The 25,961-nt window shown below is 45.5% G+C and overlaps 1 protein-coding gene and 1 long non-coding RNA gene across 4 annotated transcripts in view; one reads left to right on the top strand and one right to left on the bottom strand.

The window, feature by feature from the left end:
- The window catches only part of LOC144762551 (uncharacterized), a 134,148-nt gene extending 115,888 nt beyond the window's left edge, over positions 1–18,260 (bottom strand). Inside the window, exons 1-2 of the long non-coding RNA XR_013596106.1 lie at positions 18,178–18,260; positions 16,583–16,637 (exon numbers count right to left, since the gene is read on the bottom strand). This is a non-coding gene — a long non-coding RNA (uncharacterized LOC144762551). The remainder of the gene's footprint in view (positions 1–16,582; positions 16,638–18,177) is intronic.
- Positions 1–25,961, top strand: part of NBAS (NBAS subunit of NRZ tethering complex) — a 2,361,081-nt gene that overhangs the window by 786,922 nt on the left and 1,548,198 nt on the right. For all 3 annotated transcript variants that reach the window (XM_078647778.1, XM_078647779.1, XM_078647780.1), the window contains exons 31-32: positions 8,141–8,253; positions 23,995–24,108. In XM_078647778.1, the coding sequence (XP_078503904.1) occupies positions 8,141–8,253; positions 23,995–24,108 (227 nt within the window). The remainder of the gene's footprint in view (positions 1–8,140; positions 8,254–23,994; positions 24,109–25,961) is intronic.

The following is a 25,961-nucleotide window of genomic DNA, read 5'->3' on the forward strand; positions in this document are numbered from 1 at the left end:
TCCTGGCTCCAGAGTCAACTAGTAAACAAACTACTTTGTCACCTATACCAATGTCAGTATAAGGGTCAACACATTCACTTTCAGAATCATCCATACTACCCCCAACAAACAGCGACCATATCCCTCAAATCATCTTGAATGCTAGAGGTGTCATCTTGGATATAGTCAGAAACATAAGCAACAGAAGTAGAATTATTTAAATTGCTCCACTGTTTGTTAGACTGTGTTTGAGAAATATTACGTTTTGTATTTTGACAGACTTTAGCAAAATGACCCAACCTCCCACACAGTCTACAGGTGACATTTCAAGCTGGGCATGGAAGTCCAGACTTAAAATGTGGAAAATTCCCACATTTAAAACAAATATTACTCTGTTTAAAAAACTTCCGTACGGCCACCTGAATTTGTTTTAGTTTCTTGCATTTTCACAACACTTATAGTTTCGTCTCTAGAAACAGGAGTAGATAATTTACCATCAAGTTCCTTAACAGAAAGTTTAGAAAATTCAATACTTTTAGCTACACGTACAGTTTCTTCAAGAGAGGGATTACCTAAAGCGAGTAACTTCTGTTGAATTCCTTTGTCAACACATTTACAAATGTATTGATCTCTGATCATCTGATCTCTAAAATTCTCGAATTCACACTCTGCACTAAGTATCCTTAACGCAGAAATGAAATCTTCTACTTTTTCTCCTTGTTTCTGCTCACGTTTATAAAACTTGTGTCTGATAACATCCAAACTAGGTTTGATATCGAAACGCAATTCTAATAACTTAACTGTTTCTGTATAATCGTCCAAATCCTCCTCTTCAGGAGGACGTACCAAAGGTGGTAAGTGCTTGAAAATTGAACGACCTTCGAACCCAAGACTATTTAGTAAAAGATACTTCTTCCTTTCTGCCCTGTACCTGGAAGCACCTATAGCTCCTAGATATGTGGTAAAAGCATCAAACCACTTTTTCCAGACTATAGGTGGTTCGCCCGGTAGATCAAGAAAAGGAGATGGAGGAGAAACAGCTTGTAAACTCATTTTCTTTAGCAGATATGGACGTTACGGATTATTAAAAGTACTATAAAACAATAATTTAGAAATGTATATTCACTATCACAACTTTTGATAATACCATGTAACCAATATAAACTTTTGACTTTGTGAAAAACTAAAACTGATATTAACACAGATTAATAGACGTATCTGTTGAGACAAGATAAAAGTTTAAATTTTCATTAAAAAGGAGCAATTGCAGGGTGTTCGTTTTAATATAGTAGTGAAAATAACTGTTATCGGGTGTGCGTGTCACCGTGAATGAATAGAGATTTTGGAACACGCTGATAATGAGTATCGTTTCCTTCAAAGCGGCAATGTGGTATAATTTCGGGAAATCTTTGAGTCAATTTCGAAAGAGAAACACGCTAATAATAAAGAATAACGGTACCCTTTCCTTCAATGCGGCAACGTGGTGTAATTTTGTGAAACTTTCGAGGATAATGTCTATTCCTTTGTGACATTCAGCCGACAATGTGTCTTCTTTCAAGGTGAAGAAAGCGCTGTCTTTCAATTCGAGTCGTAGGGTAACTAAAATGGCTTGCTTCGTAACGTTGCGGTTCAAAAAAACATTTGCGTTCCAATGTTATTAAAATGGAGTTTACGTGAGAGAAAATTGACGGTGCGTTTCACTGGCTAACGTTGCGTTCCACTTAGAGTGAACGTATGACGTTGAACGTTTGAACAAGGCCTCCTTGTTTTAGTTTGTATGCTAATTTGTACGTATGTACGTTGTCATACCAACGGGTATAGTGACTGCGAAGTATAGCCGCTGCCGATGAGTTTCGGTAAGAATAATAAAACAGTACCTTAAACTTTGACAGTTTCTTCGACGTGTTAATCCTCGTTCAATATGTTGAACAGATGGAAGCGTTTGATCACGACGTGTCAAAAGTGCAGGTTTCTGTTGTGTAGAACCTCTCGAATGGCTTAGTTCTTGCGTGGGTAGCAGACACCTGTCGATAAATCGTCGCCACGTCATTTTGTAGTAATTGAGTCGTACTCAATTAAGGTTTTGAAGAAGCTTTATTCTCTGACAGGTGCTGCGCAGCAGCTCAGCATACAACGTTTACAAAAACCAGTTCTTTTTGAAAATACATTCAGAATACATTCTAAATGGAACACTAAACAGAACACCAACGATAAGCATTCTAAAAAGACTAGACCGAAATACTACAGTTTTCCTATCTTGGGTTTCATTATCAATTTCTCCGATTGATCTCATCGTGTGATTCAGAGGTATTCACATTTACTCTTTGCTTCTCTGATTTCTAGAATAGTATCAGTTCTAGCCCCATCATGTTGTGGCGCCTTGTCTGGGGTAAGAATGAGTCCCTGTTAAACAGACAAATTATTAGGACTGTTGGGTTCTGATCATGTGCTGAACGTTCCCTGGTTACGGGGCATCAGAGATATGGCCATCAGATTATCTAGACCTGACTTCTTTGATGAAACCCCCCTCTTTATGGTGGTTTTTGGAAAGGTGCCATTAAATAAATGTATAGCGGGAAATTGGATGCCAATAGGTTGGCAGCGGTTAGAGCTCATCTGCTTCCACTTACCTGGCTATGAGAGGTGAAGTGGGTCGTGTCTCGCAATACAATTTGACATCTATAGCTTCCCAGTACCTGAGATTTCTTCTCGCTAGATTTAGGTAAAACATTTTTCATTGCCTAGTCTCCCCTCTTGTCCCTCCGATAATATTCTAACCAGAGCACCTTACACGTGCTGTTGTTGTTATTCACATACGCGTCCACCTTTTATCAAACATCTACTGAGCATTAGAAAATGCATACTTGCACTGCACTATCTGCAAAGGCTTGAGACTGCACTTGTTCGTTTCTCTGTCTATACCTTCTGATGTAATGTAATCAGTATAAGAAGGCAAATCGGTACCGGACAACACCTGCATAGAGTCGGGCTCAAACCCCTTTTTAGTGTTCTCTGCTATATATTTTAATTGTATATTGAGCTATTTGATGATTTTAGAGTATGTATACCTATTACTGGCTGCGCTCGCAATGTTTGTTTTTCTTGTTGAAATTTTGTGATTTTAATCAAAATCAAATAAAGTATTAATTGATATTAAACACATTTTGATCTGTGTGCTAAGAAGATTGTTTTCCATTTAATTTTCATGTAGTGATTTCTATCATACCCTTTGACCTACCTAAACTAGTTTCAATGTTTCCGTTTTATATTTCGAGTTGAATTACTTACTCGCTTTTGAATTAAGATGGTGTGGACCTTCAGTTCCTTAATTATTTGACTGTAATTGTTGTTTGGTTGATGGGTGCGCAAGACAAACGTGTTTTACTCTGAGGATTTTTTTGTCAGCCACATTACTAACAGTTAACTTATTGAATGCGCTTTGTCCCTGTAAAGTGTTTTGTTGGGCAGAAGGAGCACTGGCAGATGTACCATATGGCAAGCCCCAGCTACGGCACTTATCTGCTATTTAATTAGGTTTTTGTTTACTTTGTGTGCTCTTAGGTGTCCAGTGTCATCTATAATTTTGTATTTGTGCTTTTCTGTATTATGGGCCAGCCCTACTACTACATGCATGTTCATCTGATGGATGTATTATTATATTAAAGTTGCAGGCCATTAGAAACCATTTCTTCATGCCATATAAGGTATGGATCGTAATCCAAAGATAGGGCCATGGTACTGGTGTTCACCCGAAAACAATTTCTGTTAGTATCAGCCACAGAATACAATGCCGGGTAGAGTAGATTGGCAGGACCTATGCTTCTTTTAAATCTTATCTCAGTTACAGCTCACATCACATCAAGACTGGCATTTTCCCCAAAAGCCTGGGTGTTAATATTTTCAGTCACCTTCCTCAATTCATCTCTGTGTCTTATAATGTCCGTGCCTTTGCCCAGTAAAGAAGTCAGGCAAACTGGACATAAAAACAACATCAATCAGTCAATCAAACCTTATTTATAAGTTGCAGCCTATCACCCGCCAGTGTATCCAGGCGATGAGTTACAAGCTGCTCAGGTGGCATTAGTTGAATAGCCAGGTCTTCAATTCCCTTCTGAACTCCTGAAGAGAGGGGGAAGTGCGGAGATGGAGGGAAAGGAAAGGCTGTTCCAGGACTTTGTGGCGAGGTAGGAGAAGGAATGGACTCCACTGTTGCTTCGGCGGATGTGAGGGGTATGAGCGAGGGAGGGTTGGTGGAAGCTCAGCCAGTGGTTAATGTATGGTGAGGGTATCCTGGCCATGAGCAGGAGTGTGTGTGTACCAAGCCCTCCCTATGATGGGTTTGTTAATTAAAAAGTCAGGTCTTTAGCTTCATACAGAATTCAAAAAGAGGAGAAGGCTGGTCCACGCTTTAGGAGCAATGTAGAATGCCTGTCCTCCTAATGTGGTTCTGTGTATGTAAGGGATATGTGTGAGTAGGAGTCCTGTGGAGTGGAGGTATCTAGGTGGTTGGTGGAAGGAGATGCTACTGTTCAGGTAAGTAGGGCCTAAGTTATGTAGTCCCTTGAATGTGTGTGTAAGGAGTTGGAAATAAGTGTGTTTTGGATCTGGAGCCACTAAAGCTCCCTTAGGTGTTGTGTTGTGTTGTGTGGTGTGATGTGAGTTCTGTGTGGGAGGTTCTGGCTGCCAAATTCTGGATGGTTTGTAGTCTTCTTGTGAGTTGCTTGGAGTTCCCACGTAGAAGGTGTTTCTGTTGTCCAACTTGCTAGGGCGTGAGTGACAGCTTTTCTAGTTTTGCTTGGGAGCAATTCGAAGATCTTCTTCAGCATCTTCACAGTGTGGAAGCAGGATGCAGTGACGGCGTTGACCTGTGTGTTCATGTCCAGTTTGCTGTTGAGTATTACTCAGAGATTCCCTGCGTGGGTGCTTGATGTGGGTGTGGATCCGAATTTGGCTGGCCACCTGCTGGAGTCCCAAGTTGAGGTGTTCTTACTGAAGATCACTACTTCAGTCTTGATGGTATTGAGCTTGAGACAGTTGGCTTTCATCCGGTTAGCAACTTTGGTTATGCAGTGAGTTTGTCTCTTGTGTTGGGGATCTTATCTGAGAGGGAGTGTTTGAGTTGTGTGTCATCGGCATTGGAGAAGATGTTGATGTTGTGTGTGCAGATGACATTGGCCAGAGGGCTCATGTATGTATTGAAGAATTGAAGAGGGTGGGGCAGAGCTATGAACCTTGAGGCACTACACAGATGATTTTTCAGGCTTCCTATGAGTACAGTTCCAGGCTGACAGTCTATATATTATCCATTAAGATGGAGCAAATCCAAGGTATGGAGGGTCCTTGGATGCTAATTTTGTGCAGGTGCCTGATGAGGTTGGAGCGTGAGACCGTGTGAACTGCTACAGAGAGGTCCAAGAGAATTAAGCTGCCATGTTTCCTCTGTCAAGGATCATGTAGATGATGTCTGTGGCGGTGATGAGTGCTGTTTCTGTACTGTGGCTGGACTTGAACACGGACTGTGTGACATTGAAAGAACTGGTAGTTTCTGAGGTGGTTAGTGAGTCATTGGTTGATTAGTTTAAAAACGTTGCTATATATGATAGATGGGGGATGGGTCAGTAGGTGGAAAGTGTGGCTGGGTCAGAGGATGGTTTCTTGAGCAGGGGCATGACATTGGCATGTTTCCAGGTGTTAGGGAATGAGTTGATGTAAGCGCTGAGGATGGGCGTTAGTGCTTTGCTGATCGGATGGAGTTTTTGGGTAAAAGCATGGTGGGGTAAGGGTCAGATGGGCCCCTGGAATGGATGGTCTTCATGGTAGCAGCAATTTTGTCATGTCAATGGGCCACGAGGTCAGGGTTCAGTTTACAGCCCTGAGGTTCAAAGGTGGTTTATTGGGATGAGATTTTTTTTTTGCAGAAGAAATTCGTAGAGCTTGTTGCAAAGGTCTTGTGAGGGGGGGGTGATAGTGGAGGTGGCTGGAAGCGTAGTGAAATTCTTGATGATGTCAAAGATTTCCATGCTGCTGTTAGTGGCAGTGTTGATGTGATCTTCAAGAGCTGTGCGCTTGGTGTTCCATATCTGCTGGTGGTAGTGTCTTAGGGCTGATTCGAAGATGTCTTTATCTGAGGTGTTTTGACTTGTTCTCCAATTGCTCTCCAGTTGCTTGTAGTGGGGTTTCACCAGCTTCTGTGTACCAACTGTCCTGTGGTCCAGCTCTTGCCTTTTGGTTGCGCTTGAGGGGAGTCGGGATTTTGGCACATGCTGTGATCCAGCTGTTGAGGTTCTTGATGGCTTACCGCAAGTTGCTGGTTTGCTCAAGCTGGTGCAAGGAGAGTGTGGAATAACCAACTCCTCTTTTGTGATGCTTTTCTAACAGCCTCCTGCAGTTTTGGTGGTGGTAAGTCTGTGGTGGTATAGGATCAGTATGTTAAAACTGATGAGGTTGTGCTTTGATATAGTTGCTTTGAGGTTGTTGACTGAGGTAGAATCGTGTCCAATAGGTGTCTGGCAGTGTGGGTGGGTTTGGTAACATGCTGGCTGAGGCCAAGTTTCCAAGGTGTCGTAGAAGGACAGTGGAGTTTTGGTTGGTGCGGTCTTCTAGGTGAAAGTTATGGTCTACGTGGTGGATGAAGGAGCTGACACTGATGATAAAGGTTGCAATAAAGTTTGTAATGTCGCTGGAGAAATTTGTGGGGGGTTCTGGCAGTCTGTATACGAGGCCTCCACCCAGGGAGAACTTGCCGTGGGTGTGTCTCTTGAAAGTGAGCTGTTTCATGTAGCTGGTGTGGTTGTCCGTGTAGGTCGTACATCTAATGTTATCTTTGAATATGATGGCAACTCCACCTCGGGGCTTGTACTGATGGTCTTGCCTGGGAATTTTGTAGCCAGAGGCTGTGAAGTCTGATGCAAAGGATGGGTTTCGCCATGTTTCTGTGAGGAAGAGCCGGTCTGGAGAGTGGTTGTGCAGTAGGTCCCTTATCTCCATGGCGTGTTTGGTGAGCAAGCGGGTGTTCGGGAGCATGCAAAAGAGTGTGCTTTGTTGTGTGGGTAGTGTTTGGTATGTGTGAGCTTGATCGGCTGGCTTGTTTGTGTGAGTATGAGCGAGTGGGGTCCTGGGTCTTGATGGCACAGGAGTGGTGGGTCTGGGGTGTGGGAGAGTGCCTGAGAACTTGCAGGAGGTGTATGTTCATGTTGTGGGGTGTGGTGAGTCGGGGCCGGGGTTGAGAGTATGGTGGAGCGTGGCAGGGTAGCAGTGGATAGAGGGAGACCAGGGTTCCTGCTCTTGGCGCAGTCCTCACGCAGACAGGCACAGATGGGTGTGCCTTTGGCTTGCCAGCAGCGCACCCACTGACCATGTCTGCTGCAAATGTGTTTTGCAGATGCCATTAAGTAGGCCCCGGTAGGGAGGAGGAGTGTAGAGTGCCATTTGCTGGAAAACTGTGATGTCATTTCTTTTGCAGATGGATGGTGGGAGATTCAGTGATGTAACTTCTTGTGCTAATGTGATGAGAAATAAAGTACTCTTGCTTGGCTATTTGTTTTAAAGACGGTTTTGGCGGTATAGTGTTGCCGATTTGCTAGTACAATGGGTGTTTTTAGTCCGTGCCAGTCTGTCCCACGAATGCAAGTCCAAATTCTCGGCCTGCTAAGTTGGCATACATGGTTTTCGGTCATGCTCATGGAAGGACACTATTCTTTTATCTTTCAGATTTCCTCTAGACCAGGAATACCTTTGCCTCTTTAACGCTAAGTAATAACATAGTGTCTATGCTAACAGAGCCAGGACCTGGCTCTTCGACTGATCCTCAGAAGAACCAAGCGCCTGGATACCCTCATGGGTGATTAGCAGCGTTCTACAAATCTGAATTGCTTGATTGATTGATTGAATAGCTGGGGTGGATGATTAGCAGAGCGAAGAGTAGAACACCATACATTCATTTTTGTTTTGCTTTGGTATTCTATTGGCTCAACTTTGTAATTTGTGGGGTGGAGGGGTTAATTCATGTGAATAAAGGTAATTTGAATATAGGAATTATATCACTCATTTGGGATTGCAATTCTGAAATCACTCTGTCCATAATAATAAACAAGCATGTGCATGTATATATACATTTTAAATAATACAGTCATCTTGCTAACATGCTTTTCTTATATTTCAGGAGTTGCTTGCAATTGATTACTGACTGTCCTAGTCCCATTCAAGAGGAGTTGGACCTCATTCGTGCTCTTGGTTTCCTAGACGAGTTTGGAGTGAAGATTTTACCTTTACAAGGTAGGGGTGATGACACATAAGTAAGCCAGTACTTTTAGTTAGAGGGCAGCCTTCATCTCTGAAATTCGAAAATAATTCTGTGAAAATTAGATTTACTTTTTATCTTGGTCTTTAACGTGTAAAAATCTGGGTTCCTCACTCTGCAGAGTTAAATAGCAAAGCATCAATAGTGATAATATTCTGGTACGTTTTTTGTTAAAAGGGAGACCCTCTAGAACAGCAGGCCCAAAACAACAGGAGAAGCATTTTTCTGTATTTAAAATTGTTGGATATGCATAATTGCATGCTTTTAAAAGGTTTCTTTGAGCTAGTTAGTAAAGCTGAAAGAAGATATATTGTCAATGGACTTCAGCTTTATTTGCAGGGATCTGGTCAATGTCTTTATGTTATGATATCAAGGCAAAAAAAAAACATTTGTTGTATCTTTGTCTAGCTATTTGCAAGAAGTAATACTAATTCTTTACCGAGCCCAGATGTGGAAAACTGAACATCCCTAAACCAGCCCCAGGTAGCTTTATTCAAGTTACACTACCAGTCCTGAGTGCTCCTCATCCCCCAGAAGTCCTCAAATGTAGTGATCACAATGTTAACTAAGACTGCTGGAGCCTAATTCACCTTAAACTGTAATTTTGTTATGACATTGATTTACTGGCTGTCCTTTCACCATATATGGAACTTTGCATTGTTTTCATCTCTTATTGCACGTCGTATAGCAAGTTTTTTCAGGGCCATTTACTCACATAGATAAAGTTTGTTTTCACATGTAGCAGATGCACCATAAACAGCATATTATTTAGCTTAACATTGTAGGCCCTTGTGTAAAATTGCATTCCCTATTATTAAATTTACTTACACTTGCAATATTTCCATGCATGTTGATGTATACATACAACAAACCTATGCTACACCCCAGTCCTACCTATTCTGGGCACTTAGGTCTCATCAAAGACAACCTATTACTTACTAGAGCAATGAAGTGCTGCAGCAACCTGCTAAAGTTGTAAACAGAAAACACCTGAAAACGCAACCTCAACACCAAGGTTGAATAACATCAGATTCTTATTCCCGAGACAGTCATTCTCCTGGAGGAGCAACCCTGAATACCGACAGTCAACTTGCCTGAGAAGTGTTTCAAGCAGGCTGCGACACTGTATCTGACAGAGACCTCTAGCCGCATATTCCATACCATAGAATTATCCACAGACGTCCGACTGGGTTCGGAAATTATTCTTGAGCAATACCTCTGCACACAGGTTGGTGGCGAAGTTTGACTCCGCGTGGCGTCATCTGCACCAGAAGTGACCCGCGCAGTGCATATATAGGTTTTTTAATGTTTTTTCCTCCTGGTGTGGTAGGAATGTCATCGTAGAAGGCCAGCTTCATTTCCTGAGGTGCCTGTCACCACTCTATTATGATGACAGACCCGCACCTTGTTTGCCTTTGGGACCTCAAGCGTAACTTCGACCCGAAGGCCTGCTCCGATTGCCATGAAATTGACCTAAAGGCTTTGAGGGTGCGATGCATAAACACTTGAGGATTGGTTCTGCAGTTGAGCCAGCTCCTGGGCCGTCTCCGTGCCTCCCCGAGTTTATTGGAGCCACAGCGACCCCCCTGCCTAATTAAAAGACTGTTATGAGGCTAGGCACCTCATATTTGGGTAGTCTGTTCTCTTAGGCTCGCCTTCAGACCCTGGGGGTTCAGACGGGGCCCCTACTGAATCCATGCTGGTGGCTCTGGCGCTTCCGGCCCCCAGGATCCACAGATGGATCCAGATCAGCACCGCTCGTGCCATCTCGACATTCCACAGTGCCAGTCCCAAGGCCAACGCTCTTGATGCCGCTGGCACCGTCCCAATCTATATCCCTGACTCCGACACGGAGCAGCGTCATGGAATCTGACGCCAACTGGAGCCATGCCTTTCAGGCTGAAGCCTGAGACCTCTTCTTATGGGCTAAGACTTGGGGAGTAAATGAGAGGGGTCACTGAACCCCGAAGAATACCAGCCATCTTATACCAACATGGACTGCTTTGAGAATTTGGCGGACGCCAGTAGACTAGATACATCTCCAGATACTGCCATGCTTTCTCCCCCTACAGTGGCTATGTAAGAGGGAGCTTCTTTTGTAATTTTGGTTAGTAGGGCAGGCAAGGTCCCAGACCCCAGGTTTCCCTTAGTGGCAGTCAAGACTAACGTCTTGACGGAAGTGCTACAACTGGGAGTATCCCCTTCAGGACCACTTCTCCCGTCTAGCAAAGCACTTACTGATGTCCTGTTTGGGACTTGGTCCAAGCCCACCACAGGGTCTCATGTGAACAGGACAGTAACCTGCCGCCACGGCCTAACTCCAAGGGACCCAAAATCCCTCACAGAATATCCTACACAGGAGAGCTTGGTGGTTCAAGCCTCCACTTACCACGTAAATCCTAATGCATTCCCAACCACACCACGGGATCGGGAATCCAAGAGGCTGGACAACTTAAGCAAGAAAATTGTTTCTTCCACCAGCCTGGCATAGAGGTCCGTGACCACTGGATGTCTTTGCGGCTGATATTTCCACGTTGTGTGGGATACGGTTGTGTAAATGCTGCCAACAGTTCCGGAGGAGGCCCGAGCCAAAATGCCTCCAGGAGGAATGCAGCTAAATTCACCATTCAATGTGGACTGAATACCACTGACTCACTAGGCAGAGCGGTTTTGTCAATGATGCCCCTATGGCACCACACCCGGTTAAGGACTACTGGCTTTTCTGGGGATGTCCAAACATGATTTATGGACATGCCCTTTGATGGTTCCCATCTCTTCAGAGACCAGGCAAATTCTGCATTGGAGCACTTAACGACAATAGGGGTGCTGCATGGTAATTGGGCCTTTCCATGGCCCCTCGTCACCCCCAATCTGTCTTCTGCTTCTTTCATGGCCATGTAAGGGGCTTCCAGCCATGTGTTACGCGACCAGTCACCATGCAGTGCAAGCTTTCCAGCCTCTGCGTGGCTCGAGGACACCGTACCCACAGTCCCTGTTGGTTGGACAGCCAGAGATCGGGTCAGTCCATTACCCCTGCAGATGCTGCCTCCAGACCCTTATAATCAGTCCTCTTACCACCATGGGCACCCAGTGGGGGGGCAGGATCCGCCATCACTTGCCCCACTAGCAGGCTATAACATCGTACCAGTGGGTTTTGCAGATCGTCTGAGGCTGGGAAGGCTACTCCTTCTCTTTTGAGATTACCCCCTCTCTCCATGCCACCTACTTATGACAGGCTGACGGAGCACCACCTTTAAATAATCAAAAGGGGAAGGATCACTTGTCCTGCATGAACCAGGGTATGCAGGAGATAAGGCGAGAGTGTCTCCAATAAAAAACCCTCATGCACGTGTTGGGAAGTGTGGATAGCGGAATATCTTGGTTCTCCGCTCTTCATACACGTGTGTGCATAATCATAGGGTTAGTTTCGGTATGCAGCCTCCACCAGGAGGATCTTACCCTTGGTTAAAAACAGTAGTGAATATGGAGTTTTTGGGTTCTTTGTTACCAAACAATGCGCTTCTTTCTTGGATAGCCAATTGTGGGCTTCGGCTTCCTCAATCATCATCCTTATCGTTGTTTGCAACCTTTTGGTGGGATCTATTGTTAGTCTTCTGTAGAACTTCTCATCCGATAATAAGTCCAGACATTGTTTATCGTAGCCGGCTGCAGATAGTATAACTACCCCTCCGCCTTTATCTGCCGGCTTGATTATGATTTGTCCGTCATTCTTTAGTTCATCCAGGGCCGTCTGTTCTGCCCTTGTTACGTTGTGAAAGGGTCTCTGTTGGTCCCGTGCTATTTCGTCTATCTCTCTCATGATCGCTTGCTCAAAAGTGACAATCTCAATTGGAACCTGAGAGTTTAGTGGACAAAAAGTGGACTTGTTCCTCAGTGATGTGTCGCCATCTGGAATGTTTTTTGGTTGATCCTTAAAAAAGGCTTTCAGCTTTAGCGTGCGACAGAATTCTGCCAGTTCACATTTGGTCTTGAAAATATCAGTTTTCGGGGTTGGAACAAATCCTAAACCTTTGTTAAGAATGTCCCTTAAGTCCGAATCCCGGCAGATAGGGCTGAAACATGTTGGCCATTTTTATTTCACAGTAATGCTAGTGCGTCCTGAAACCCTAATTTTTTCAATAGAACGCACCTTTTTGAGCATTCCCTTATGGGATTCACCCGAACCCAGACTCAATAAAGTTCATTCTCTGGTTATCCGGGTGTTTTTAATTTTTGAACACTGTCCACGTCACTGGGTCACTACTGTTTTTAACCAAGGGTAAGATCCTCCTGGTGGAGGCTGCATACCGAAACTAACCCTATGATTATGCACACACGTGTATGAAGAGCGGAGAACCAAGATATACCGCTATCCACACTTCTCAACACGTGCATGAGGGTTTTTTATTGGAGACACTCTCGCCTTATCTCCTGCATACCCTGGTTCATGCAGGACAAGTGATCCTTCCCCTTTTGATTATTTGGATTGAAACGAGGAAACTGAAGGATCAGTTTTTTCTTCCTCCCTCTCTTTGATTAGTAGGAGCACCACCTTTACCTTCTCCGCAAGGAAGTATTATCTCTCTTGGCCAAGAGAGAGTGCGACACCAGAAGAAGGTTGTGAGTGCTAATCCTACTACTTTCTGGTGTCCAAGAACGACGGGGGTCTTCTTCCTATCCTCCACAAGCTGGTAGGGAAACTTCGCTGGTGACTCCTTCCTGTTGTCAAAGGCTACTGTAACTGTATTGTCCGATCATACCAGCACACCATCTTGTTTGGTAAGCAGTTGAAGTGCTTGAATGGCTACAATGGCATGCAGCACCTTTCAGTAGAAAGAATGCCTCTGATCTTTATTCATCATCTGACCCTGGACTGATGTGGAGCCAAAGGTTCCCTTAGTCTTTCCCACAGCTATGCATGGGGACCTTCTCTTGAACTGCAGAATGTGAAAAATTTGCTTTCCTGAGCATGAAGTAAACTAACTACCAACCGTTTGTACAAAAAGTGCATTTTCTAAACAGATTACTTTAAAAAAAATAAAAAGTAGCTATTGGAAAGTACAGATCAAACAGTAAAAGAGAAATAGTAGTTCATCCTTGCCATGCAATCACCTTACTGTGGTTTGATAGAGGCAGAGCCAAAGTGAGAACGAGTAGTGGGAGCTCCAGGTGCTTCTACTATCCAAGAATGCAAAATATGAATTAAGTAAACTAATTAGTTGAAACAATACAACGGAAATTACACTGCCTCCCTTACCACCACTGATCAATCTGAAAGTGAAAAATGACTACAATGGATCTATTTTGGATAGCCTTACCCATGCCTGTTTAGTTCTCAGATTTTGCAGACCCTGGGTTCCATTTAGAGCTTGGCGGGGTAGTAATTGTTTCTTAAATTATCTGAGCTCCTGAAATTGAGATTGGATAGGTCAAAGTGGATGTTGCCCTACTGTGACAAGAAGTATGTAACTTTGCTGACCGAATGACAGGCGTGAAGGGGCACATCTCTGACTTGGAGGATTCCCTTTCTGCCCTCAAGATTGAAGTGGCCCTCCTTACAAAAGCTCCCCAGACTTCCGAGGACCATACAAAGGATGTTGAAAACTGGGCCAGACCGAACAACTTGAGATTTGTGAGTTTTCTGGAAGGTGTAGAGGGGTGTCTCCGGAAATTTCTTGGAACAATGGATCTTGTCATGGATTTATGAAGGGCCACCATCAATCTGCTTAATCGCCGAGAGGGCGCATAGACCACTGGTAGTGAAACCACCCCCAGGCACACCCCCTCGTCCCTTCATTGCCAAAATCATAAACCACATCTCCCATCCACAGCCAAAGAATAAGATGCAGCACAATTCCAGTCCTCCAAGATCCTTATGTTCCCAGACTACACTTGGCTCCTGTAAATCGTTTGAGTCTGTGAAACAAAAACTGAGGACATTGAACATCAAATATATATTCCTATTTCTGAACTAGCTTACTATCATTTACACCTGCATATTCTTCTTCATTGATAATCCCGAAGAGGCCCCTGCACAACAACTCTCCAACCCACCCTCCAACCTATGAAACCACCAACTCAAAGGGAACACAAGAAGAACAGGGCTCGTCTTCGAGCCCACATCAAACGGAGAGGATCTTGTAAGAGCCCATACTGACTGCTCCTCTGCATCCTCTGCATTGGTAAAAGGCAGCCCTGAGTACACGGGACCCTATGGGCGGCAGGCACATCATGTAAGCAGGGAATGGCATGAACACACCTTAAGGAAAAAGACAGGCAAAAGCACTATCAGGTGGAGGAGTTAGGGGCCTGCATTGCTCGTGCAAAGGAGAGGTTAGGAGAGGAAGAAACCGAATACCACCAGGTAGAGATTAACAGGGCATCACTGAGGCAACTTAGCCTCGACGAGGCATGGCCTTGCTGCCTCGCATCTCAGAGCAGGGTCTACGGGTGAGGCAATAAATCGAGCAAACTTTTTTATTGGCTAGCCACAAACAGCACAGTGTAGACTGTGATTCTGACCCTTGTGGATCCGAAATGAGGAAGAGGCACAGAGGCCTGGGTAGTTGCATCTGCGGAGTACCATGTTACCTCATACTCGAAACGCATGAGGGCACCCCTAGAGTTTTCAGCTCCATTGATAGCGGATTTAACTTTGCCTACCCCATTAGTACTGAACAGAGCTGAACTACAATGACAGGTTTCTTTTGAAGTGGTCTTTCCGATATGAACCCTGGCAAAACGCCAGACTGGATGAGTTCCTGATTGAATACTACCAGAAACTCTGCAGGTCATTACTTCCCCAACTGTTAACCCTCTATAATGAGTCCATGGTAATTGGCCACTTCCCAGAAGGGCCGAATGTGGCAACCAAATTGGTTCTACACAAAACTGGGCAAACTCCCGAAAACAGCATGTCCTATTGCCCAATCTCCCTTATCAATAGAGAACCCAAATTATACTACAAGGTCCTGGCCAAGAGACTCTTCAAAGTCATCCACAAGCTGATTAATTTAGCCAAGTGTGGCTTTATGCCCCAAATCAGTACAGGCCTTCCCAATACTGTGTAGCATCAGACAAGGGTACCTGCTATTGCCTCCCCTTTTTGCCTTGGCGATGGAGCCGGTTGCGACATGGGTGCAGTGCGATGCACTGGTCCAGGGATTCAGGCGGGGGACGTCATGGACGATCAGATGGCTCTACATGTGTATGATGTCTTGCCCTTTGTTTCCGACCCAGAGACTATGGGTCCAAGACTACTCCACATGTTAGAACAATATGGGTGGCCTGTGGCCTGCTTGTCAACTGTTCCAAATCCCTCTGGTCCAGCTCCGGCAGAGACTGCATGGCAGACTCAAGTGCCATAGGTTGAGCTTCCTATATCTGAGCATTTATATTTCCCTGCTCCCAACACTCACTGGTCTTATAACTTGACGCCACTGGTCTGTAGGAGACCGAGAGAGGTGGAACTGACTGTCCATTAACATACTGGGGAGAGTGGCTCTCTTCAAGATGATGGCCCTGTCATGCTTTTTATACATACTACAACATTTCCCATGTCCGCTTCCCAAACAGTGGATTACAAGGATACAGACCAGAGTGTGCTCTTTCCTTTGGCCGAATGAGTGCCGTGCGCATCGCCTTTGGGAAATGTGTGAAATCTACCTTTGATAGGGGTGTTGCGGCGGCAGACATGCTCTTGTGTTATTGAGCCTCTCAGCTGTAGGCCCTGAATAACTGGTTTCATGGAGGCAACCCTGCTTACAAAGTGGAACAAGCGTCTATGGGATGAGATACCATAGTAGATAGGATTTATGGAACAACTGTGCCTCGCCGCCCTCCCTGACCTTACTAGAGTTGTGTTCTTGTTGTAGAGATCAGCGTTGCGCTGGACAGGCTTGGCGAGCAGGATTATTCTCCAAACCACCCTTTGGAGGTGGAATTGGTTGGGCCAAGTGGTTAACTTAGTTGGGTTTACCCCCTGGTACCTTATAGACATCTCTAGGTTAGGGGACATTTGGCACGGAGCACACATGCGGTCCTTTTAGGACCTGTAATCAGATTTCAACCTGCACCGGTCCCAATTCTATACGTTCATGCAACTCCGCCATGCCCTGTCTTCCCACTGAGAGTCTGTCGGGAAGGCCCCCATGTTTTGCCCCCTAGTGGCCAAATAGGACAGGTGGAGTCTTGTTTATCAGGAGTGACTAGTGAAGACTTCTTAACCTATTAATAAAAAAGGATAGAAGATACCTTGGAGAACATAAGAAAGGGGGAGGGTAGCCTGACACATCTTCTACTTACCACCATGCTCTCCTATTCTCCTAAAGGTACTTGCGGCAACCATCCAGAGAAAACCCTACAGTGAGAAACAAAGAGAAAATACCTGGTTACAAGAGTTACAACCATTCCGCGCGACTTGGAAGAGATGATTATAACATAGAGACTGGATATATATATATATATATATATATATATATTCCTATTGTTCAGATTATCTATGTACCTCATCTTTAATAAAGTAAACATCTGGAAAACCAAAAAGCCTCATAAGTGATATTTCCGCCTGTTCCTCCACACTCTCCTTGGTCTGATGCAAGATATGGGGGACAGCAGGGGTGACCCATGTTAATGGGACTGGGGAGTTTGGTCGCCAAAAGAGACGTAGCCCGATTTTGGAACTCCGCAAACCCACACAAGGTGGTGGCGTTTTGCAAAGCTATGGACTGGTGCGCAAAGCTGGAGGAACGGGTCTATACTGCACAAGGTTGCTCCCACAAACACTAAAAAGATTTGGGGGAAATGGTGTTACTATGGGTTATAGAGCATTGTATGGTACCTGCATATGTGATTGTTAATCCACAATTGCCGTGGCTCATTTGCACGGTATGCTTTATGATCTGTTTTCTTAATAAAAGAAATAAGTATAGGTTTGTAAAAAAAAAAATATATATAATCTTTGGATACATACATACATATATACATACATATATATATATATATATATATATATATATATATATATATATATATATATATATATTATATTTTTTTTTTTCTACCCCTCCAAAGATGCAGGTTCTCCTACTTATTTAGTGTTGAGGGACCCTCATCTGGCTCTGGCATTTCAACCCAATGACCTGGCGACCCATCCACCACCGGTCTGCCAGGTTAACGTGGTGATACCCAGCTACTGACACTGATTTTCTTTGTCTAGCTCCATCATGCTAACGTATGGTGGACCCAGGAGGATAATACAAACAGTGGCCACTACATGCAGGGTTAAAAGTCTGTATTAATTGTGCTTTTTATTTTTCGGAAACAAACTCCTGCTTAGTGAACTTGTTACAGAAAAAGAATGTTGAGTGAACAAAACAAAGACAACGTGATCCTGACATTCATCTGAACCATCAATACATTTGCCACTCCAGCGGATGCACTAAGGCCCATATGTACAAACACATTTTCCCATACACACAGAATGGGTAAATCCCTTTGATACATCTAGCCCTAAATTTACAGAGATTCCTAATTTGCGGACAGAACCTGTCAATATGGAGGCTAATTCACAGCCAGTTGAGCAAAGACCAAATATTCCGCTAACCTGGGGGACCACCCTCCAAACTGTACATCTGGCCCATTGTCTAATCACAGTGTCCAGAACATGGGTATGAGATCGCACTGATCAACATCTCCTACACTGATCACTGATGCACACTTTATTCATATATTGCGAAACTTGAGAATATTCAATGCAGCAAAGAACACTTAATGCGAGTTGTCCCTCCTTTATTCCGCCACCCTCCTGAGGCACAGCCGGGAGCTAGTTTTAGCGTTTCTCTTGCACTAATCTATTTTAAAAATTGTGATATTGTGTTTTTAAAACTACTGCACCTTACCTGCCCAGCCCCTGCCTGGAAGCATCCCCAGCAGCGGTTCCAGCGCTGGAAAGGAGAGCTCACAGGAGGCTTGTCAGGCGCCATCGGCCACGCCGAGTCGAGGGACACGCCCCCCTCGAGGCCACGCCCCTTTTCTGACCGTATATCTGGAACGCTGATCTACGAGCGCGCCAGAATTCCGCCACCCTCCTGAGGCACAGCCGGGAGCTAGTTTTAGCGTTTCTCTTGCACTAATCTATTTTAAAAATTGTGATATTGTGTTTTTAAAACTACTGCACCTTACCTGCCCAGCCCCTGCCTGGAAGCATCCCCAGCAGCGTTTCCAGCGCTGGAAAGGAGAGCTCACAGGAGGCTTGTCAGGCGCCATCGGCCACGCCGAGTCGAGGGACACGCCCCCTCGAGGCCACGCCCCTTTTCTGACCGTATATCTGGAACGCTGATCTACGAGCGCGCCAGAATTCCGCCACCCTCCTGAGGCACAGCCGGGAGCTAGTTTTAGCGTTTCTCTTGCACTAATCTATTTTAAAAATTGTGATATTGTGTTTTTAAAACTACTGCACCTTACCTGCCCAGCCCCTGCCTGGAAGCATCCCCAGCAGCGGTTCCAGCGCTGGAAAGGAGAGCTCACAGGAGGCTTGTCAGGCGCCATCGGCCACGCCGAGTCGAGGGACACGCCCCCCTCGAGGCCACGCCCCTTTTCTGATCGTATATCTGGAACGCTGATCTACGAGCGCGCCAGAATTCCGCCACCCTCCTGAGGCACAGCCGGGAGCTAGTTTTAGCGTTTCTCTTGCACTAATCTATTTTAAAAATTGTGATATTGTGTTTTTAAAACTACTGCACCTTACCTGCCCAGCCCCTGCCTGGAAGCATCCCCAGCAGCGGTTCCAGCGCTGGAAAGGAGAGCTCACAGGAGGCTTGTCAGGCGCCATCGGCCACGCCAAGTCGAGGGACACGCCCCCCTCGAGGCCATGCCCCTTCCCGCCCTATAATAATGTGCATGCACCGGAAGCGCAGCGGGCGTGACAATTGCGCGCCGAAGGCGCGCATAAGGCAAGCTCGTCTGCGCTCGTCCGCGCCGAGTCCGGGCCTAGGGCCAGCCTCCCTGCAGCGCGGTCCCCGGCCCCCATCTTCTATAGTGCAGACACCCTCCACAGCCTCAAGGCCACCACTAACAGGCTATGTCAGCACAGTTACCAAGCAGACACTCTGCCACCTGTCTGTCCCAAATGCCATTCTCGTCTTAAACCGAAAGTTTCGACTGAACTGCTACATGACTTCCGCATGCTCTTACTGAATTGCCGCTCCCTCCCAAAACATAAAGAGGAAATTGCGCTTCTAATCGAAGAGCATACACCAGATATACTATTCTTAACAGAAACCTGGCTATCCCCCGACGCGGAGCCAGCGGTCATAGACGCCCTCCCACCAGGTTTTCAAATCTCTCGGCAAGATCGACCGGAAGGTAGAGGAGGAGGCCTGGCGATAATCCACAAACAACAATTTCACTGTCGAATAGTCCCTGAAACCATTCTGGACTGTGAAAGCCTCACTTTTAATATTGAACTTTCACCTAACAGGTGCCTTTCTGGCTCCCTTATCTATCGCCCCCCTGGCCCCCCAAAGCAGTTCCACGTCAGTCTCCCTTCAAGCGTGGCTGAACGCTTATATGCCACGTCCAACTTCATCCTGCTTGGAGATTTTAATTTTCATTTCGACTCAACATCAGATCACACAGCTGCTACCTTGACGGATGATCTAGCAGCTTTACAACTCACTCAACGAGTCATATCCTCCACCCATGTAAAGGGTCATCTGCTGGACCCGGATTTTAGCAACTGTCTTGACCTTCTAACCAGCTCTCCTATTCCCTTGCCCTTGAAGGATCACTTCCTTATTCCCATGACTTGGTCCGCGCCAAAACCCCCCGAACCTCTACCCACTACGAGATTCATGAGAGCTTGGTCTCGCCTAGCAGTCGACAAGTGGATTAGTAAACTCGCGGAGAATCCACCTCTGATTGAAGACAAATCCGGCATAGCAAATCAGGCATACGCCGACTGGATCACTGACTCGCTAGACATCGTTCTCCCCAAAAAGGAAACTACGCTTAAACGCTCACACAAAACGGCCCCATGGTACACAGATGTTCTTAGAGACAAGAAGCGCCTCTGCAGGAAATCAGAAAGGCATTGGCGCTCTGATTACTCCGCAGATAAAAAAAACCTGTATCGTGAAACTATCAGTGAATATAAATCACTGATAAAAGCAGCCCAGGCCACATACTTCTCTGAGAAAATTCTGCTTGCCAAATCCAAACCTAAAGAAATTTTCCAGATCATCAAACAATTATCCAAACAATCGCCATGCTTGCAGGCGGATAAGACCTCCACCCACTGTAATAATGTCGCTGAATACTTTCACCAGAAAATTAGCTCCATCTACTCTGTTTTTTACCCGGAAAACTCCACTCCCTCAGTCCCTCCTCCTCTCTCCACAGCTTCCCCCTCCAACCCACACCTACCCACGCTAAGCCATTTCCCCCTCCTGGACCTAGCTTCCCTCGAACCCTTAGCACGGAAAGTAAAATCCGGCTCCCCGAATGACCCAGCACCGCCAGATATAATATTGGCAGCCGCACACACGACCCTCCCCATCATAAGGGAGGTCTTAAATGCCTCCATCTCCTCCGGCACGGTCCCGACAGCATGGAAGCAGGCCATGGTCAGAGCCCTGTTGAAAAAGCCCAACCTGGACCCCACTGACCTGAGCAATTATCGCCCCATATCACTGCTCCCATGGATAAGCAAGATCCTGGAGAAACACATAAACCAACAACTAATAAACTTCCTAGAAGTTCACCATCTACTGGACCCAACCCAAACAGGCTTTAGACCGAAACATGGGACAGAGACCGCCCTCCTCATGGTCACCGAGGAAGCCAGACAAATTCTGGATCAGGGAGGATCAGTGGCAGTGATCCTCTTTGATCTCAGCGCGGCCTTTGATACGGTCAGCCATAACACCCTGCTGTACCGTATGTCCCAGGTCGGGATTAAGGACAAAGCCTGGTCCTGGTTCCAGTCCTTCTTAGAGGACAGGTCTTTCCGCTTGTTCGACGGTGAGTCTGTCTCCACTACCAGACCTCTGAAATGCGGAGTCCCCCAGGGATCCTCTCTGAGCCCTGCACTCTTTAACCTGTACATGAGACCACTGGCGGATGTCGTCCGCCCTTTTGGGATTAAGATCATCTCCTATGCGGACGACACGCAGCTAGTGGTCTCCCTGACGCAGGTTGCCAATCCATCGGCACGGGGCGGGCTCAGAGAGTGCCTAGAGGAAGTGAAAACCTGGATGTCCCTTTCATCCTTAAAATTGAACGGGGACAAAACCGAGCTGATGCTTTTAGGCCCCCCAGACCTTAGTGTCCCTGCCTCCCTGTGGCCACCTAGTTTGGGCCCCCCACCTACCCCAAAAAACAGCATCAAGAGTCTCGGAGTCTGGCTCGACAGATCTCTGTCCTTCAGCACGCAAGCCACAAAACTCTCAGCAACATGCTTCGGCATCATGAGGATGCTGAGGAGAATCCTTCCTCTCCTCCCCATGGAGGCCAGACAAGCAGCTGTCCAAGGTCTAATCCAGTCACGCCTTGATTTTAATAATGTACTTTACCTCGGGGCCCCGGAATACACTCTGAGAAGGCTTCAGATAGCCCAGAACTGCGCAGCCCGCATCTTACTCGACATTCCCCGCAGACAGTCAGCCAGGGCCGGACTGATAACCCTCCACTGGCTACCAGTGCGTCAGAGAGTTATGTTCAAGGCCATGTGCATAGCTCATCAGGCCTTCTGGAACACTGGCCCCAGAATCACTCAAGACCTAATAACCCACTACACGCCCAATAGAAGTCTACGCTCGAGTCAGACCTTCCTGGCAGCAGCCCCCAGAATAAAGAGATCCAGATCCGGAGGCAGGTTTTTCTCATATAACGCGGCCAGGGCCTGGAACGCCCTGCCGCTGCATCTTAGAGCTAACCCTAACCTTCTAGCCTTCCGCAAACAGTTGAAAACCTTTTTATTTCACCCAATCTAACCAACTCCTCCTTCTCCCCATGAGGCCACAGCTTGGGCTTACGGTATTCTTAGCGCTTGGACGCCTCCGGGCAGCAATTCGCGCTTTACAAATACACATCCAATCCAATCCTTTACAGCTATAACATAATCAGCCATGTCCTCCATTTCCTCCTTCAAGGACTGAGTTGGTTTTAAATTGTCTCCTCTTTGACTAGTGAAACAGAAAACAAATGAGCAGAATGATTTGGCCATGACACTTTAATGTTGATATCAATTTTATATATGTAGTAACCAACAGGGTCAGTCAGATAGTGGAATTTTTATTTGGTTACAAAAAACCCCATAAAAGTGCTTTGATGCCTATATTAATGCAATTACAATTGCACTTACAATTTGGGGGTTGGTCATCAATCCGGCAAAAAACTGGCACAAGTATTTAAATTACCCACTAGAGGCACTGGAGGCAAGTGATATTTCGTCAAGCGGCCTGCTAGTGCCCTTGGTTGTCAAACTGTTGATTAAACAAGCAAAGCTAATATGATCAGAATATGAAGTACAAACCGTGACTAAATATGAATATGGAAGGATGGTCTTAACATTGTACGAGCCAGGGACCCTTCCACCAAATCTCTCCTTAGCCCTTGACTTGAGCATGAAACGTCAGCTAATGGGATTGTCATTCAGATTACTTCCTTTGAAATCATACTGGAATGGACGACGCAGGAACTTGGATGACTCTGACAGACAATGTTGCCTCTGTGCAAAGGGAGAGGAATCATTGACACATGCACTTTACATTTGTGACAAATTGCTCCCATTAAGGAAGTATTGGCTTCAGCCGGTATGGCGTATTTTCAATGCCAGGCCCTGTCGAGGCGCCGTAGAAGCCTGCTTAAGACAAGATTCAGCCCAGTTAGCTGCCCGTTTTGTAAACTTTATGAAATTTGTAGCCACACTACTTGAGTCCCCCCAGGCCCGGGATCCTGCTCCACGCTGAACCATACACTCTTATAATGATTCATTTGCCAGAGTTGGGAAAGCCTGTCAACCAATCCGGACCTTATCTGGCTAATGAGCAGCGGTTGAAGGGGGATAAAAGGGAGTCTTTAGATTGCTGAAAAAACACCAGCCCATTACTTTGGATCTTTTTTATGTCTTTTATAATACTTTATATTCTTAAAGTTTTACATAATCATGTATTCTTTCTCTGCTTTGAGATTTTTAACCGCAGTGATTCTAATTAATTGTGCAAATAAAGGTTTATCTATCTATCTATCTCTATGGTGATATTTGTATGGTAGACCACCATGGGTGTGAGTGGCTATAAAGTCTGTGATCCTCTGGGGTATAGCAATTGCTGTGGCACAGGTCATAATGTTACTTGAGCTGTGGGAAGTTGGGATTCCATGTACTGCAGAGGAATGCCCCTTGCAAATGAGGGAATCGCCATTATAGAATTCTGTTGCGGGGATGGTCTACTGTGATATTTAAAAGTATTTCTAGGGTGCAACTCAACTGTAGATAGCTACATTAGAGTGTGAGTTCTACAAGTAAGTTACTTTGAGCTAATTGTATGCTGCTGTTGCTCCTGCTGCTTTACATCATAGATTGCCAACTATTATCCATGACTGTAATCATACTTACTTGATGCTCATCATGGTGCCTACATTTTAGGACCAATATCTTGTATTCCAGTCAAAATTATTCTCTTTAACATATTATGTGCATTTATTTATTTCAACAGTGAGGTTGTGTACTGATCGTCTAAGTCTGATTAAGAAGTGCATTGCTCAGTGCCCAGCGAACTACAAACAGTCTACCAAGCTCTTGACTCTCGCAAATTTGCTGAGGGTTGCAGGTATGTTTTCTGAAGAGTGACTATTGTGCATGTCATTACTGACACTTATTACAACATTCTCTTACTTTTTTTCTGTTCTACAAGTGGAGCCTCGCAGTCTGGAAAAGTGAACGTTATTAACTTACAAAACGTAAAGTGGGTTAGGACAGCCTTGGAGTTTTATGGCTGTGGATTAATGAAACGTTTTCAGAGCATCACAGACCATTACATAGTCTCTTGACACTAACATTGCTATAACCCTTGTTCAGAATGCAATGGAAACACAATATACAGTAATTGGCTCTAAGCACTTTTCTACTGCTCTGCTAATTTAGCTTAATGTGGACCACCTTGTTACTAAAATCCAGTGATACTGGATTGCATCATGGAAGTATCCTGCCAGGTTTTCACAAGTGATAAGCTTATGGTAAACGAATGCGTTTGAAAAGTTGTAGTGTTATTGTACGTTATTCCTGGCCACAGTAAGAGGTCATATATATTAAAAGACTAGGATAATTAATTGTTGGGTGAATTCAATTAATTTCCGATAGTTTCAGATGTGAATAACTACATTTTGGGTTAGTGAGCCAATGGTTCATAACTATGTGGTGCATATAGAAAAATAGAGACAGTTGACAGGAGGGAAGTGTAAGGTACAGATTGTGGCACACGCAGCGTTCTACAAGACTGGCCCCAAATACTTACAGGACAGACAGACTCCTTACTGTTGTTAAAGATCCTTGAGGTCTCAATGAGCTCATCTGCTAAGTATTGCTTTTACCAGAGGAAAGAAATGGGGCAGTTTGGTCTGCTCAGTACTAGCAGCCAAATATTGGAATGAACTCCCTGTGGCTCTTAGTTGCATCTCTCACACTGAGACCTTCCGTAAACAACTGAAAACTCACATATTCAAAGACTAAGATAACTCCTCTGCTCTCATCTGCTGTAGGCTTAGCGACTGGACACTGTAGTAGCTGGGCACTCTACAATTCCCTATATTCAAAATCCCTATATTCAAGATAGTTGGACCATAAGGGAGGTGTGAGAAGAATCCTATTTATATATTTATTCACTTGGTATAGCGCACGACTCACTCCCGAGGGAGCATCTCAGCGCCACAACAGGATGAAGGCTGTCGCCACCTGGATGAAGGACTGCTGCCTCAAGTAAACTCAGAGAAGACCGAAGTCCTCATCTTGGTCTCCACCCCCTCTGCTTGGAAGGACTCCTTGTGGTCTGGAAATCTTCAAATATTAAACCTCCGCCCACACCCACAAACCACGCAAGAAATCTCTGCATCATCTTGGACTCCTCGCTCACCATGAACTACCAGATCAATGCCGTCTAATCATCTTGCTTCCACATGATATGCCTGCTCTGAAAGATCATCGAGTAGATCCCTACTGAGTCCACATAGACGGTCACCCACGCACTCATCAGCAGCAGACTCCATTATGGCAACACACTCCATGCCGGCATCACCCAGAAACTCCTCAAGAAACTGCAAAGCATCCAAAATGCCTCCGGCAGACTCATCCTCAACATTCCCCACCGCACCCACATCACCACCCACCTGAGAGACCTCCACTGGCTCCCAGTCAACAAAAGGATCACCTTTAAACTCCTCACACACGCCTACAAAGCCCTACACGACACGGGACCTGTATACTTAAACCACCGCCTCTCATTCCACGCACCCACCAGAGACCTCTGCTGCGCTCAACTGGCCCTAGTCGCCATCCCACGTACCCGCACAACCACGGCCGGGGGAAGATCCTTCTCCTTCCTTGCTGCAAAGACCTGGAATACTCTCCCTCTCTCCCTAAGGCAATCACCGTCACTGCCCCCATTCAGGAAGAACCTCAAGACCTGGC

The sequence above is a fragment of the Lissotriton helveticus genome, chromosome 6 (assembly GCF_964261635.1).
Source record: "Lissotriton helveticus chromosome 6, aLisHel1.1, whole genome shotgun sequence".
NCBI classification, from domain to species: domain Eukaryota; kingdom Metazoa; phylum Chordata; class Amphibia; order Caudata; family Salamandridae; genus Lissotriton; species Lissotriton helveticus.